Source organism: Carassius carassius, chromosome 12 (assembly GCF_963082965.1).
Source record: "Carassius carassius chromosome 12, fCarCar2.1, whole genome shotgun sequence".
NCBI classification, from domain to species: domain Eukaryota; kingdom Metazoa; phylum Chordata; class Actinopteri; order Cypriniformes; family Cyprinidae; genus Carassius; species Carassius carassius.
Window position 1 is genome coordinate 33,303,490 of NC_081766.1, and position 16,262 is coordinate 33,319,751.

Here is a 16,262-nt window from a genome sequence, read left to right on the forward strand (position 1 = left end):
AGTTGCACACTTCACGTTAAAGTACGATAAGCTCTTTGGCACTGTTGTTTCATGTACAATGAACTTGAGCTTAATTTTATTTGGCTTTTTCCTTCAATGCAATTGATGGGAGAGAGAGGCCATCTGCATGTGATATGCTGTTCACTACAGACTTTGCATTTCCAACTGATTCAACAACCAAAGACGGGTGTGTTTGGCAAAGGCCTCACTCTCGTATTCGTTCCTCGGTGACATGAATGAAGACGCTTTCCTATCTGTCCTGAACAGCATTGTCATCCTGTTCCCTCGACTGTCGTGTCCTTTCCTCTTGCCTCTCATGTGTCATCGGTTCTTTCCTCAGACATAATCCATGTATGTGTGTTTACTTTCGAAGGAATGGCTTTTGCGACCAATCTGACAAACCCTCCCCATACTGTTGGCGTTAAAGAATCATGAATGTAGATATTCCAAAATGAATGTTATCTGTCCATTAGCATTGTTTCTCTCATCTTTTTTCATTTACAGGACTTTTTTGCTGTCCTCTTTTTCCCTCGTCTGTTCCTCTCAGTTAAATTTGTTTGAGAACAATCTCAGGGAGCAAGGCCACCTCAAAACAGTCTCTCACTTAACCTCTCGTCTTCTTTCGACTATGCACGCAACACCAGTTATGACTGCCAAAATTATATTGTGGTACATTGGCTTCGGAAATCAATGTTTTACTTACCCATACCCAAAGAATTGAACCCAAAGAATGCATAAAAGGTCAATAAAGAGTGCATTGCTGGTTCATTTTCTAACTTTAATTCTCAACATTTCTTTCCAGTTTTTATTTGCCCTGGGACTCTGAAAGCAGTAGGAGCTCCAGCCTTTGTCTTTGAGGCTGAACAGCAATCCGGAGCTTGGTGCAAAGACCCCCTGCAAGCAGGAGACAAGATCTACCTCATGCCGTGGACACCGTACCGCACTGACACGCTCATAGAGTACGCCTCGCTCGATGACTTGCGAAGCGGCCGACAGACGACTACCTACAAGCTTCCACATCGCGTTGACGGAACTGGATTTGTGGCCTATGATGGGGCCATCTTCTTTAACAAGGAACGCACACGAAATATCGTAAAGTTTGATTTGCGGACTCGAATAAAGAGCGGGGAGGCCATAGTCGCCAATGCCAACTACCACGACACCTCGCCCTATCGCTGGGGTGGGAAAACAGACATTGACTTGGCGGTGGACGAGCGGGGACTGTGGGTTATCTACGCTACAGAACAGAATAACGGACGTATCGTTCTCAGCCTGCTCAATCCTTATACTCTACGCTTTGAGGCCACGTGGGAGACCGTCTATGACAAACGCTCGGCCTCCAATGCCTTCATGGTGTGCGGTATTCTTCACGTGGTCCGCTCCACCTATGAGGAGAATGAAAGCGAGGCCAGTAAGAGCCAAATTGACTATGTGTATAACACCAAACTAGGGCAAGGGGAGTATGTCAATATACTCTTCCCTAACCAGTATCAGTACATTGCAGCTGTGGATTACAACCCAAGGGATAACCAACTATATGTGTGGAATAATTTTTACATTCTGCGATACAATCTGGAGTTTGGGCCACCCGATCCGGAAGAAGGTAAGACTCATTATGGTCTTTTTGAATGCTGATCTGTCTGTAGAGCGTAGGCTGATTTAATTTTAATTTTGAGTACTGTAGAGGACAAATCCTTGGAGAGAGTCCTTTAAATCAAAATAGCTCAAGTGCATGGGGTTATTGTTTTGTTTGATTGTTGCAGTGAAGATCTATTTTAGCAGTGAGCCAAGCTAGGCTCTCAATTGCTCGGCTCAAGTGTCTGATAAGTCTTTGCAGTCCTCTTCCCCTCTATTACTGCCGTAACCCTGAAAATCTCATTCATAAGCTCAGACCAGGAACTGCAGGGGGATCTTCACAATTGCCATGTTTCACAAAAGCATTTGAGAAGCCTAGAATAAAATTACAATACCAACATCATTTGGTGTGTGATAGAGGAAAATGTACAGAATGTACATGAAAAGGTGCATTTTATCATTGGCTGCAACAAGGCTCAATCTATCATTGCCATAACCATGTTAACCTTACTGATGGTAAACTTACTGAGGAAATGTGCTGCAGTTTCACAAATGTACACAGTAGCTGTGACCTTAGGAAAGTCTGTAGTCTCAGCTAGTTGCCATTGCTACATGATTAGTTTCTCCAGAAATGCGTTGTTCGCATGGCGGTCAAAAATGATTTTTAATTTAATGTATTTTTGTCAATAAAAAAAAATATATTTTAATTTGATAATGTTTTTATTATCGAATTTAGGGTATTTTATGGTATTGAACATAAACCTGAAAATAAAATTTAACCTCTTAGCCTGCATCCCGACGCCCTCGTCCTGAAAGACTCTCAACTTGCACGTGTCAGTGTTTATGAATAGATTAAATGAAACGGGACAAATTTAATCTTGACAAACTATGTATCATTATAAAGATCTAAGCCTCAAGCATCGACGACAGATTGCTGTTTTTCAATGGAAAGCTTATAAAGACTGTATTTGCTACATTTGTGTAAGCAGTACAAATAAAAACATGATCAATGGAAACGCTGTACATACCAGATCCGTCGTAATAACGAGTCATAAACATCCACAGCTGTAAATCCCGGTTTAGTTAGAAAGGTAAGGGTCCACTGAACGACATCTCATGAAGCACGTTTAGTCCAACGAAGCAATAACGTTGTAATACGGATGATAATTCCTTTGTTTACGTTTCAGTTCTTCAGCGACAGAACTGTTTGCGTCCGTTATGGAATAACTCACGGTCGGAAACTGCGTCTTGGTAGTAAAAAAACGGCATGGTTTTGCAGCGTACAGTGTCACAAACAGAATTAGACAATCCACCCGAAAAAAAGAATGAATGAAGATAGGCGAAAAATAGTTTATTTGAATTTGCCGCTCTCTCCTCAGAGCTGGTGACGCGCTCTGACGCACCTGTCAGCTGATGGAGGCGGAACTAATAGCGATCACCTTTTTCTTTATTTTTCAACAGTTTTATATATGTGAGAGTGTGTTTTATGTTGAATGTGAATGTATCTGCATGATAAACATCTGTTTGAGTGCAAATCAGCCCAAATCAGCTCGCTATTACTGTATGATCACTGCTATCAAAGTGAACGCGTCTATATGAATAGAAAGAGTGGATTATTTACTTCGGCACATTTGTGTTATTATTACCATCTGTATAAGTGGCCATCAGCACATCAGCACTTATTTGCATCGTAATTCATTGTAAATACTGCATTTCTAGCAATCTCAGGATGTTCTGTAATTGGCAAACAAAGTTAAATCTTTTTTTATTTTTCTTATTATTCTTATTTTTCTTACTCAAATTATTCTTATTGTATTTTTCTAGTGCTAAAATAAATCACTTATATAAGTTTCTGTCTAGTGTTTTATAATTGAAAAAAAACTATGCAGTGGTATGTTTACTGACTAAATAGTTTGTAGAAGCCTTCAATACTATTGGGAAATATATTTTCTCATATTTGGGGGGTGGGGGGTCTAGACATAGTCTCATAATAATATTTGCAGGAGTATTATTTTTCATGATATCTTATTCAGATTTGAAATAGAAACTCATGAGACATGTGACTTACAACCCATTACTTTTCTAGATTGCTCCAGGACTCATTTCGTGTATTTTTATATAAAAAATAAAAAAATATTTAAGTGTGGTAAAAAAAATTTCAAGGCACTTCAGTGTCTATAACTTGTAATATTTTTGAGCATTATCAAATCTGGTTCATAAAAAGTAAAGCCCAAAGGGTGTCCTTTCCAAAGACACCAAAATTATGTTTGTAACACACTGAAGTAGGAAACTGTTACAATTATAAGTTAGGTAGAGCACTTCAGCTGTGAGTCCCATAATGGGGGGTGCTGACTAACAGGTTAACTTAAACTGCCATAAATCTTGAATGCTTTGGAGCAAAGAGTTTTTTCTCTTTTTTTAAAGAAGACACTTGCCAGATTATTGCTGAATTGAAAAAAAAAGTTAAAAAGGTGAAATGAAAAAGTTATATAAGTTTATTATTATTATAAAAAATAATATATATAGGTAACATGTTTCTGTCAAAAATGCCCAAACAGCACCAGATGGTTAAAGCGATAGTCATTGCATGGCCAAATGCATGTATGATTGCCTTAACAACAATGCTTGGGGAATGACTTGCCGGAGAAGAAAAGATCAGTCATCAAGAGCCATTAAATGTGATTGTGAGCCATTAGACAACATTCTTCTATTAGCAATAATAATTACTTGGAATACAATGTTATCATTACTGTGCCTGTACATGCACAAGTATATTTTATGTGCAGAAAGGCACACATTTAAAGAATTACTGTTTTGTAAAACCATGTATCTTTTTGCAAAGAAGGGCAATGTGACTTTTTTTTTTTAAACAATATACCTAGTCACAAATATTTCCCTCCTGATCCCTCACTGGCTTAAAATCTGGCACAATGCTGTGTGCTGTTAAGATTGTGAGCAGTAAGAGCTCTGAGCACACTGAGCATGAATGAGACAAAGCCAGTGAGATCTTGCACATGTAATGTGTATGGGCTCACAGAGATTTCAGAATTGTATCCAAATGGGGACATTAGCACATAAGCAGATAAGCTTCTCAGTGCCGAAAGATTTTAGTTTGCTCAATACTGTGTTCACATTTGTTTGTATGTACAATCCTTTTTTTCTGCGCTCAAAATATCCCCTTGTGTGTGCAGAGTTGTAGCATAAAATAACTCCATAAAAACTATGGTAAGAGGCACTGGTGCCTGCTGTGCTTTAGCAGCACTACCCCATTTCACTAGGCCAGATTGTTTCCATTTCTGTTGCCGTCTTCAGCCGTGTAAATGCAAAGGTCGAGCCTTGAAATTCCTAGATCCTCCTTCTGCTCTTCAAGCCGCAATTAAGTCGACACACCAAATGTTAACCAGCCCACCGTGCATAACGGGAATGCATGAATTGAGTGTGTTTTCACTCTGGCACTCACATATAAATGTAATTAGCAACTGAATTATCATAATTTCCATTAGTGGGTGATCAGGGCAGAGCAGCAAAATTGGGCTGATTGTGAGTTGCCAAAGAGAAGAAGAGAGTTTTTTGATTGTTTTTGCATTACTTCAATTTACTTCGTTAATTGTACAGTATTTATTTCAATTCTGAGCTATTGGGTCACATTTAACAGGAAATTCCAGACTTGCTTCATTCGTTTTTGCATGGTTATGTCATGTCTTTAAACACTTGTCTAGCTGCTATATCCTGTTTGTGATTGTGGAGTGATTGTACCTTGTTACAACATCAGTAGTGTTGTTGTGTATGATTTGAACTAGTTAATGAGCTGGCATTTAACATGGTTATAACAGCAACCTGCGTTGACCTTGGGGAAATCTGCCATTGTCAAAACAAAGACACCTTGAGAGTCTGAAAGTGACAGAGACCATGACAATACAAAATCTGAACCACAGAATCAGATCTGATACTTGCAGTTGCTGCCAAAAATATGTGTATCCATGCCCCCCCCCCCCCAAATAATCCACAATCTCTTTTCGAAAAGTTTAGAATTTTGTTCAAATAATTTTACTTATCTTAATGTACTTAAAAAAATGCTCTCTTAACCTTCCGTGGCTTGTGTACTGCAAACACATTCGAGCTTCATCACTGTGTCTGTCACGAGACTCTGTTCCTCTTTCAGTCTTGAACTGATGGTAAAACTAAGCACATTATTAACTGTCTTTACATGTATTTTGAAGCTCGTGATTATGGAAAGGGGCATTTCATTTTCGATGAGTGCTTGCGGTGTTCAGCCAATCACAATTCACTGGGTCAGTTGGCCAATCAGAGCACACTGCGCTTGTCAGAAGAGGCGGGGCATAGAGGACATACAATAATTTACAGTATTTGAAAAATAGCGAGTTTTTTTTTTACATTAAAGCATGTCAACATATTCTGTAACAGCCCTATAGTTTGTTATTATTCTAACTGAATTGTAGTAAATTTAAGAATTTGGAAAAAGATGACGGATAAATTTAATAAGGTTAGAAAATGCAATTATAAATGTAAAAATTCCCCTGGAAATCATTTTATGGAAAATATTGCCCCTTAACAAAAAAGTTCAGTCACTACTGTGGACATAAAACCAGAGATTAAACTTGGACATCTGCTGTGTTAATGAAAGTATAATTAGACATTCGCTTTACATCAGCGAACTTGTGCTGAACATACACAAAGCACTTGTTTGTTGCCAGTAAACCACAGGTAATTTAATGTTAGATATATAATATTTCTCCACTGACTGCCTAATATTAATATATATGTTATATTGAATTTTTTTATATTGATTACAATACAGCAATACCTGCCTGCAAAGCATGCGTAGAATTTGCACCATCCAAAACTGATTACGCGAGATGCATCAATGGGAGCCATTAAATCTCATTACCAGACTTTATGAGCTACATATTAAGCCTCAACTGTGAGTTATACTTTGGGTAATTACATGCAAGCACAATTTCCAGCTATTAAAAGAGTACCAGGGACACTGTTGTGCTATTTAACCGCTGTAACAACACCCTGAAATACTACAAGTTGTGGAACACAGAGTGTTAGGCTTAATTCCTTCTTTGCAATTCTTATAATTCCATGAGGGCTCAGACCGATATGAAACACGTCTGATTTATAAGGGGGTCCTTGTGAAATGAATAGCGTGCGCTGAAAAAAGAGGCTCGAATCAGAATAGAGGATTAAACTTTCCTAATGAGTCAAGCTTGTCAATATAGACCCTAGAACAACACGAGTTCCACTTAAATTGTATTTTAGGTAAAAATCATCTCCTGCCATTACACACGAATTTGTATGATAATGAAATCGAGTTGAGGCTTCTTAATAACAAATGTGAAATGAAAATGCATCTGAAACAAATGAAGAACAAATTGACCTTAGTGTAACTAATTTGATGTTATAACTCATTCAACCTCCTGTTTGTCTTTTATAAATCTGTTATTCCCTTGTATTTTTTATTTAATTTAAGGAATATGGTGGAAACGAGTGAAGAGCAAGGTTGCAAATATCTATGTCAAACCTATGTCTTTCTGCATTTTATTATAACATCCAAACAAATTGTTGAAGCCAGTTACACTTTTTAATGACAGAATATTAATTAATACAGGGTACATTAATATGAAATGTCAAATAACAAAACTAATTAGAGGCAACCACTGCATTTTAATCCCGATCCAAGATGCTGCAAGCATGCAGTACGAACAGGTTTTGATTTAAATTAGATTGTATGATTTTAGCATTTGAGACAAAAACAAAACTGTCTGATTTTAGCTTTGTGAAATTATGCTACATAAAAAACATACCTGCATTAAACCGAATCAGCAGATGGACTGCATGAGACTGCATGATTCACTCTTTGACAGCAGGTGGCGCTTACGGAACAGAAGCGCTTCACTGGTTACTGCTGTAAACAAAGCAGCTTTGCTTATAAACACTACTTTAATATGCATTATAGACCAAGTCTGGTGTTTGTAAACAGTGATGATGATTTTTTGTGGGCGGAGTCTATCCGGTGGCATAAAATTACGATTAAGTAGCAGTCTACGCAAGCCATATAATAAAAGAATTTAAAAAAATGGCGTCTTTGATGACAGTATTCTATAAAAAATTATTTGCATTCTGATTCTGACATCAAAAGCACAATACGTTTTTCTCTTAGAAATCCATAGATTTTACCCATTTCCCTCAACTTGTTCCCAGTGTTTTTCTGGCGCCACAATGCATGTGCAGCTGCAAGTGAAGTAACTGTGACGTCTACTCCAAATTGGTCTATACAGAGACAAGATAATCTAACATTCTGGAAACAGTATTGATGACTTGTACTCCACCTTAGTTTTGGGATGGGTGTATTACATTATTCTGCTTCCCGTTCAGCTTTGACATTTTATCCTGCTCCCACCTGTGAAATCCAGCAGGTAGAAGTCAACATGGATTTTCACCTCGATTCTGTCCTGCTCTTGTGTCATTGGCTAAAGGTTCGTATTGCATCCTTTATTGTGCTAGCAGGAATTTTGTGTTTCCTTCGACCTGATGCGTATTCTTTTCGCTATGGTGTGAAAAGACCATTCATCTGCCATTTAACTCATTTTTCGCTTTGCGTTTGGTGTGACAGGCCTTAAAGGGATACTCCACCCAAAAATGTATATGACTCCACCCAGATGTGTGACTTTCTTTCTTCTGTGGAACACACACTGAGATTCTCTATGAGTCCATATGATGTCAGTGTGTGAGTCCTGAGACTTAAAGTTTCAAGAACTACATAAAATGAAATGACTGTAACCCATATGACCCCATTAGCTGGTCTCCCAACCTTTGTCAAGCTGGTTTTAGCTGGATGGTCTTCTGGTCTCCCAAACAGAAGAGGTCACAACCCCTGTAAAACCAGCCTGCAAATCGAAAAATGTGAATATGCTAAAGTTTTTAAACTATAAATGCCTGCTTCCAAGTTTAACAGGTTACAAGTTTAATTCATTACTATTTTTTCACATCAGTTTTGCATCAGAAGACAATAATTCATAAACTGAGCTTGTATGAATTACCATCATTTCTGTTGCAAATTCTATAATAGTATTTTAAATGGAGGGAAAAAAGATATAGAGATACCAAGGAAGTGTAACGCAAAGTATAGTGTTAGAAATATACATTATTATTGTATTTTAAATATGAAAATGTAAACTACACATTTTGCTTGATGAAACTGTGGAAATGCATCAACACAGCTGTCCCATCCTGTATTTTTTTCTTGTTAAATATTCTTTTATGCATCAAGCTCAGAGATGTGCTCTGATTGGCCAGCTATCCAGTGTGTTGTGATTGGCCGAATGGCTCAAGTGTGTGACGTAAATGTTACCCCCCTTAACATACTATACCGTCTCCCAGCAGCACGAGACTCAGTCCAGCTGCTCTGCTCGTGCAAATCCCATCATCGGTTCTCTTTTAGCAGTTCAGTCAATGTTCTGTTAGGAGTAACTGAATAACTCTGGATATTGGTTTATTTCATGACAGAGGGAGTGTAAGGCAAATTTATAAACCGAATAACTTAAGTAATTTGTGGATTGCTGACAAAACCAATAAAAGCCAATACAAACAAGGCATTTGTTGCATCCAATGGAGACATTTACTGATTATAATGACTTATACTGTCTTTTTACGCATTGCGTATCGGGCCACGTAAACATAAAACCATGTCTGCATTTGTGATCAGAGAAACAATAAACAAGCCTACTGCTTAAAACTCACGTTTGAATCATCATTGGCAAATTATTTAAATATAAATAACGTACTTACAAGCTGTGAGTCAGAAGCGCCAGACTTTTTACTTTATAGAAACAGCCGCATTGCAAGCTACTGGTTCAGGAAACCTCATTCTCCATAAAATCTGCTGCACACATCTGAATGGGTTGAACTGTTCTGGAACAGTGTTGTAAATACAACTTAACCACTGATTTCTAGCCGTGTCCTCTTTTTGAACTCGGTGTAAAATATTTAAAATGAATAGTTCCTATAGGCACAAAGAGCCCTCAGCTACCATTGGAATGACAGTTGTTTTGTTCATTTTGTTTAAATACATAGTCATATGGCTTACTTCAAGCTAGTTTTGGTGCATATCACTCTGGCTTTGGAGCTTAATAAGAGACTAAAGTGTGGTTTTGAAAGCCGCTGTCCTCTGGGGATATCCCACAAGGGTGCCTCTGTGTGTTTTGAGTTTCAGTATAACACATTTTGAGATGAATCGAAGCATTCGCAGCAAACAGAACCCGAGAACAGCCAGCAATGAAAAAGAGAGTATTGTTCAGTTTTTTTTTCCTCTGCCTCCTCACTGTTTGCCTGTTTTTCATTCTCCTGCTTCATATTCGCAGTGTATTCCTAGAGGCATTGTCAGTCCCAGAGTTAATAGGCCACATTTCCACTCTCTTTGGTCTTTAGCACACATACATCAGCGTCTCTAAATGGAGTCTCTGACTTGGGCAGCAATCCGTCTGATTTTAATGTGCCTGTGGCTATTCACAGGGACTCACCAGTCAACCTGCCAATTCTGTCGTTTAGCAATGGAGCGTTTGACACCTGTTAGTCTGTGCTGACTAGTGGAAATGTAATGCTAGTTTGGGGTCTAAGACTGTAAATCTTTAAAGAGATTCTAAGATAAATCAGACTAAACTGCCTGAAATGGTTTGTGGCTTGAGCAGCACAGATCAGAACAGCAAATTTTCATCACCCCTAAGCAAGAGTTAATTGACAATCAAGCAATAGTACTTCAAAAGATGTTGTGCATAGTACATAATATCTTTTGTTTCCTATTGAGCAAGCCAAAGGTTACTGTGGCAAAGAACAAAAAAACTCCATTTGATGTTGGATAATGGAGAATAAAAACTGGGGAGAAACCAGGCAACACCAGGAGGCAGCAGTGTTGGGGAAACTTACTTTTACAATATTGCGTTACTCCCTAAAAAATAAAAACCATGTTTTGTTAAAATATTTATTAAATGCCATTCTTTATACTAATTTACAATTGTGTTTAAAGTTTTTCTACAAGTAATATAATTATGAAAAACAAGTTTGTTTCACCCAAATTTAATTTGTCTTTTAATTAATGAAATTTAAACACATTTTATTTTTTGGTAAATAAAGGGGATTTGCTATTAAAATTAAAACATGGAAGAAATATTGTGTGATTTATTTCTTTAAAAAATAAAGTAGTAGAAGTATCACATATATTCTACTAAATAATAGTAATATTTCTAGCACAATGCCTTTATGTAAAAATGAACTTATATTTTGACGGACTACTTTTATTTTGACACTGGTTTTACTCAAATGAAACGGTAAAATGCTTGTGAAGTGACTCAGAACAGTTCTGGTGATGTTTATGTATTTATGTCCTCATTGAGACGGCAGATGCTGAACTTACTGCAAGCGTCTCGCGCTTCAGTCTGTGTAGTAAACAAACCATTCATTCATTCACACAGAGACGCGCAGAACATGCAGGATTCAGATTTCAACCAACTTATGCAGCTTAACATTTAAAGATACTTGTCCATATGAAGATTTGTTTTGATTAATTTATGCTAACTTTGACAAATTCCGTGACTGTCCATATTAAAATGTAAGTTTAATTTTCATGACTGGATTTTGAGATTCCGTCCGCGTTTTCTGCTTCGCGGAAATCATAGCGCTGTATGCGTCAAGAACCGTGTTGACCGGGTACTCAGTACCACCGGTACTTAAAGAAACCTGCTACCGTCACATTTTCATTTTTTAGTACCGACTTGGTACCGAAGTAACGGGTCTTTTGACAACACTAGTTATTAAATTTTTTAATAATTGCAGATTTGCAGCATATTCTGAGTTTGCATTTCACTGTTATTATTAATTTTGAGGAATACTGAATATGTTTTTGTGCGAGTGAGATTTAGTCTACAGTAAATTTTACCGTTTCATTTGAGTAAAACCAGTGTCAAAATAAAAGTAGTCCGTCAAAATATAAGTTCATTTTTACATACAGTAACATTATGTCCACACAGCCAGAGGTGGGTAGGGTACCCAAAAACTGTACTCAAGTAAAAGTAAAAGTACTTCTAGAAATATTTACTCAAGTAAAAGTACTAGTCTGAATAGTTACTTGAGTAAGAGTAAAAGAGTATCGGATAAAAAATCTACTCAAGTAGTTAGTTACTAGTTACTTTTGGTCATGTATACTTAGTCTATTTTCATTTAGATATATAGATAAAATGTATGTAATGTATGTGTGCGTGTATAAATATATATATATATATATATATATATATATCATATATATATATATATATATATATATATATATATATATCATATATATTTATATCATATATATTCATCAGCCTTTACTCCAGTCTTCAATGTCACATAATCCTTCAGAAATCATTCCAATATGTTGATTTACTATCAATGATGTTCTTTTTTTCTTTCTATACATCAAATAATCCTAAACAAAATGTCACAGGTTCCAAAAAAATATTAAGCAGCAAAACTGTTTCCAGCACTGGTAATAAATCAATATATTAGAATTATATTTTGAAGGATCATAACTCTGAAAACTGGAGTAACAGCTGATTAAAATTCGGATTTGCATCACAAAATAAATTATATTTTAAAGTATGTATTATATATGTATAAATAACCTGTGACACAGAGAAGAGAGAAAACTACTCACATGACCACTAAGTTACCGAACATCTGAACATAACGAAACAAATGCACATTGACAGATCTTCTTCTGTCTGCTCACAGAAGTATATTTCTGCAAGCGTAAATATTGTGGAAATATCATAATTGTCTAGGCATATGGGGGTCGTTTTTTTATTTTTATTTTTTTAAAAATTCAGTAACAGGTATAGGTGTCATGCCATAAAATTTTTAATATGACTGGCTTTATATTAAATGTGAATTTAACATTGAAAGTTAATGTGATAAAAACATAAAAACAGCTACTAATCTTTCATTGTTCAGAAAGAGAGCAAATAACATTTACATTATCAAAGATCATTTTCACTGACAGTCTAGAGTTCAATCACTCTCAGAAACTCCCAATAAAATCACTGAAATTGTTTACACTGTGAAATCAATATCTTATTTACAGATTCGTACACACACATCTGCACTTTGTTGTTTCTGACGAGAGAATTCGCCAGAAAGAGGTATTCAGTCAGGAGCGAGTGAAGGAAGCACCGGCATTTCAGCCCAAGTTATTACCTGTTAAACAGTAGACAGCACACGCGGTGTTCATCTAATAAAGATCTCCATCGCTAGCAAATAATAGCCTTTGCAGATTTGCTTTCAATTCAGTGCAGTTCCATAGCCACGTTTTCAACGCTGCTGATGTTAAACGTTACAACTCTGAGTGAACCGCTTCAGACGCTCAGCGCGTGCGGCAGGGAACTGAACGAATCATTCAAACTGATTCATGAACCAATTCACTCGTTTGCCAATTGGTTTGATCAAGTCTTTGAACAGAATTGACTCAAAAGAATGAATCATTCGCGACTGGGCATCGCTCATTGCCCAGAGAAAAGTAGACATCGCGTTTGGAATAAACTGAAGCATTTATAACATTTATTGCATTAAGATAAAGTAACGAGAGGAGCGTCGTCCTCAGTAACGAAGTAAAAGTACAGATTTTTCCCAAAAAATTTACTCAAGTAAGAGTAAAAATACCCATCTTTAAATATAATCCAAAAGGATTAGTTACCCCAAAAAATTACTCCAGTAAATGTAACGAAGTAAGTGTAACTCGTTACTACCCACCTCTGCACACAGCCCACATAAAACCTTTGCACTCACTCCTGATTTCTCTCAACATGAGGACAGGAGAGCTGTCAGTCAATACATGGGAAAACAAAGTAACTGGAGTTACCTATTTGAAAAAGTAACACATATATTCTTGTAAATGAATAATAAATTAATTAATAATTATTAATAATAATAATTAATAAGTAATTCGTTACTTTATTAGTTAACTCACATTGCTTGTAATGCGTTACCCGCAATACTGTTTGGCTGTACAGTACAAATATAATGTCAGCAGTTGGAAATATTAGTGCATTTATCGAAATGTAATAAGGGTTTAAGTGTTTTTGATGTGCATTTAGGATTGAATGTTAAAGTGCAGGTAGATCTAGAAACAGCAGCAGTTTATCTTTATGTGGTCTATTATTAACAGCTAAAGAGATGCAGGTGTTAATCTACTGAATGTTTCTCATCGGTCACTTGGCACAGTTTGCAATTTGTAGATGCTGGACAGCAACATCAAGCTGGGCCTGGAACTGGCAGGCTCTAGATCCTTCATATGTAATCGGCCTGTCCACAACTAAAGTTTTCTCTAGTCGACATTCATTTAAACCATTAGTCGACTAACCGCATGCTTATATTAATTTAATTGGGGGGCCTTTGATATATAGCCTATTCCACGATTAACCCCATGCATAAAGCTTTGCACAAAGCACCTGTAAAAGTAATGGCTGTGATTTAAATTATTTTAATTTAATATTTTATTTATTAATAAACCAGTGTTTTCTGAGTCATTGTTGGCTGCAAAGATAAAGTTAGCAATGCTTACTCGCCATCGCCGCAGTACTGTGGACACCTTTAATACAGATTACATAAGAGAGTTTTTGTTTTCAATTTTGTCGATTTCTGTGAGGCAAGTAGCCTATATGGTTACTGTTTCGGTTCATGTTTTGTGATGCGCTCCAGTTCACAGAGACCGAATGGCAGAAAGTGCGTCCTGTTTATTTTCTTTATTTTACAAAAGCACGTCTTTTGGATGTTGTTGTTGTTTACAAATAGACACTTCACAGTTTTTTATTTTTCTTATCTACATGAGCAAAATGACGGCTGTTTTTATTGTTATCAGAAATTGTTGGCCTGTCCATATCATTCAGTAAATGTGTTAACAGCTTCCACAAACCACACAAACACAGTACAGACCAAAAGTTTGGACACACCTTTTCATTCAAAGAGTTTTCTTTATTTTCATGACTATGAAAATTGTAGAGTCACACTGAAGGCATCAATGGCTATTTGACCAAGAAGGAGAGTGATGGGGTGCTGCGCCAGATGACCTGGCCTCCACAGTCACCGGACCTGAACCCAATCGAGATGGTTTAGGGGTGAGCTGGACCACAGACAGAAGGCAAAAGGGCCAACAAGTGCTAAGCATGTCTCAGGGAACTCCTTCAAGACTGTTGGAAGACCATTTCAGGTGACTACCTCTTGAAGCTCATCAAGAGAATGCCAAGAGTGTGCAAAGCAGTAATCAAAGCAAAAGGTGGCTACTTTGAAGAACCGAGAATATGACATATTTTCAGTTGTTTCACACTTTTTTGTTATGTATATAATTCCATATATAATTCCACATGTGTTAATTCATAGTTTTGATGCCTTCAGTGTGAATCTACAATTTTCATAGTCATGAAAATAAAGAAAACTCTTTGAATGACAAGGTGTGTCCAAACTTTTGGTCTGTAATGTAGATATGCACCTAATAGCTCACATTTGTCTACAGTCGTGGCCAAAAGTTTTGAGAATTACATAAATATTAGTTTTCAAAAAGTTTGCTGCTAAACTGCTTTTAGATCTTTGTTTCAGTTGTTTCTGTGATGTACTGAAATATAATTACAAGCACTTCATACGTTTCAAAGGCTTTTATCGACAATTACATGACATTTATGCAAAGAGTCAGTATTTGCAGTGTTGGCCCTTCTTTTTCAGGACCTCTGCAATTCGACTGGGCATGCTCTCAATCAACTTCTGGGCCAAATCCTGACTGATAGCAACCCATTCTTTCATAATCACTTCTTGGAGTTTGTCAGAATTAGTGGGTTTTTGTTTGTCCACCCGCCTCTTGAGGATTGACCACAAGTTCTCAATGGGATTAAGATCTGGGGAGTTTCCAGGCCATGGGCCCAAAATTTCAACATTCTGGTCCCCGAGCCACTTAGTTATCACTTTTGCCTTATGGCATGGTGCTCCATCATGCTGGAAAATGCATTGTTCTTCACCAAACTGTTGTTGGATTGTTGTAAGAGGTTGCTGTTGGAGGGTGTTTTGGTACCATTCTTTATTCATGGCTGTGTTTTTGGGCAGAATTGTGAGTGAGCCCACTCCCTTGGATGAGAAGCAACCCCACACATGAATGGTGTCAGGATGCTTTACTGTTGGCATGACACAGGACTGATGGTAGCGCTCACCTTTTCTTCTCCGGACAAGCCTTTTTCCAGATGCCCCAAACAATCGGAAAGGGGCTTCATCGGAGAATATGACTTTGCCCCAGTCCTCAGCAGTCCATTCACTATACTTTCTGCAGAAGATCAATCTGTCCCTGATGTTTTTTTTGGAGAGAAGTGGCTTCTTTGCTGCCCTTCTTGACACCAGGCCATCTTCCAAAAGTCTTGGCCTCACTGTGCGTGCAGATGCGCTCACACCTGCTTGCTGCCATTCCTGAGCAAGCTCTGCACTGCTGGCACTCCGATCCCGCAGCTCAATCCTCTTTAGGAGACCATCCTGGTGCTTGCTGGACTTTCTTGGACGCCCTGAAGCTTTCTTTACAAGAATTGAACCTCTTTCCTTGAAGTTCTTGATGATCCTATAAATTGTTGATTTAGGTGCAATCTTAGTAGCCACAA

At 37.3% G+C, this 16,262-nt stretch overlaps 1 protein-coding gene across 3 annotated transcripts in view; it reads left to right on the plus strand.

Annotated features, from left to right (window-relative positions):
• The window catches only part of LOC132155297 (adhesion G protein-coupled receptor L2-like), a 176,205-nt gene that overhangs the window by 47,158 nt on the left and 112,785 nt on the right, over positions 1-16,262 (plus strand). For all 3 annotated transcript variants that reach the window (XM_059564175.1, XM_059564176.1, XM_059564177.1), the window contains exon 5: positions 803-1,603. In XM_059564175.1, the coding sequence (XP_059420158.1) occupies positions 803-1,603 (801 nt within the window). The remainder of the gene's footprint in view (positions 1-802; positions 1,604-16,262) is intronic.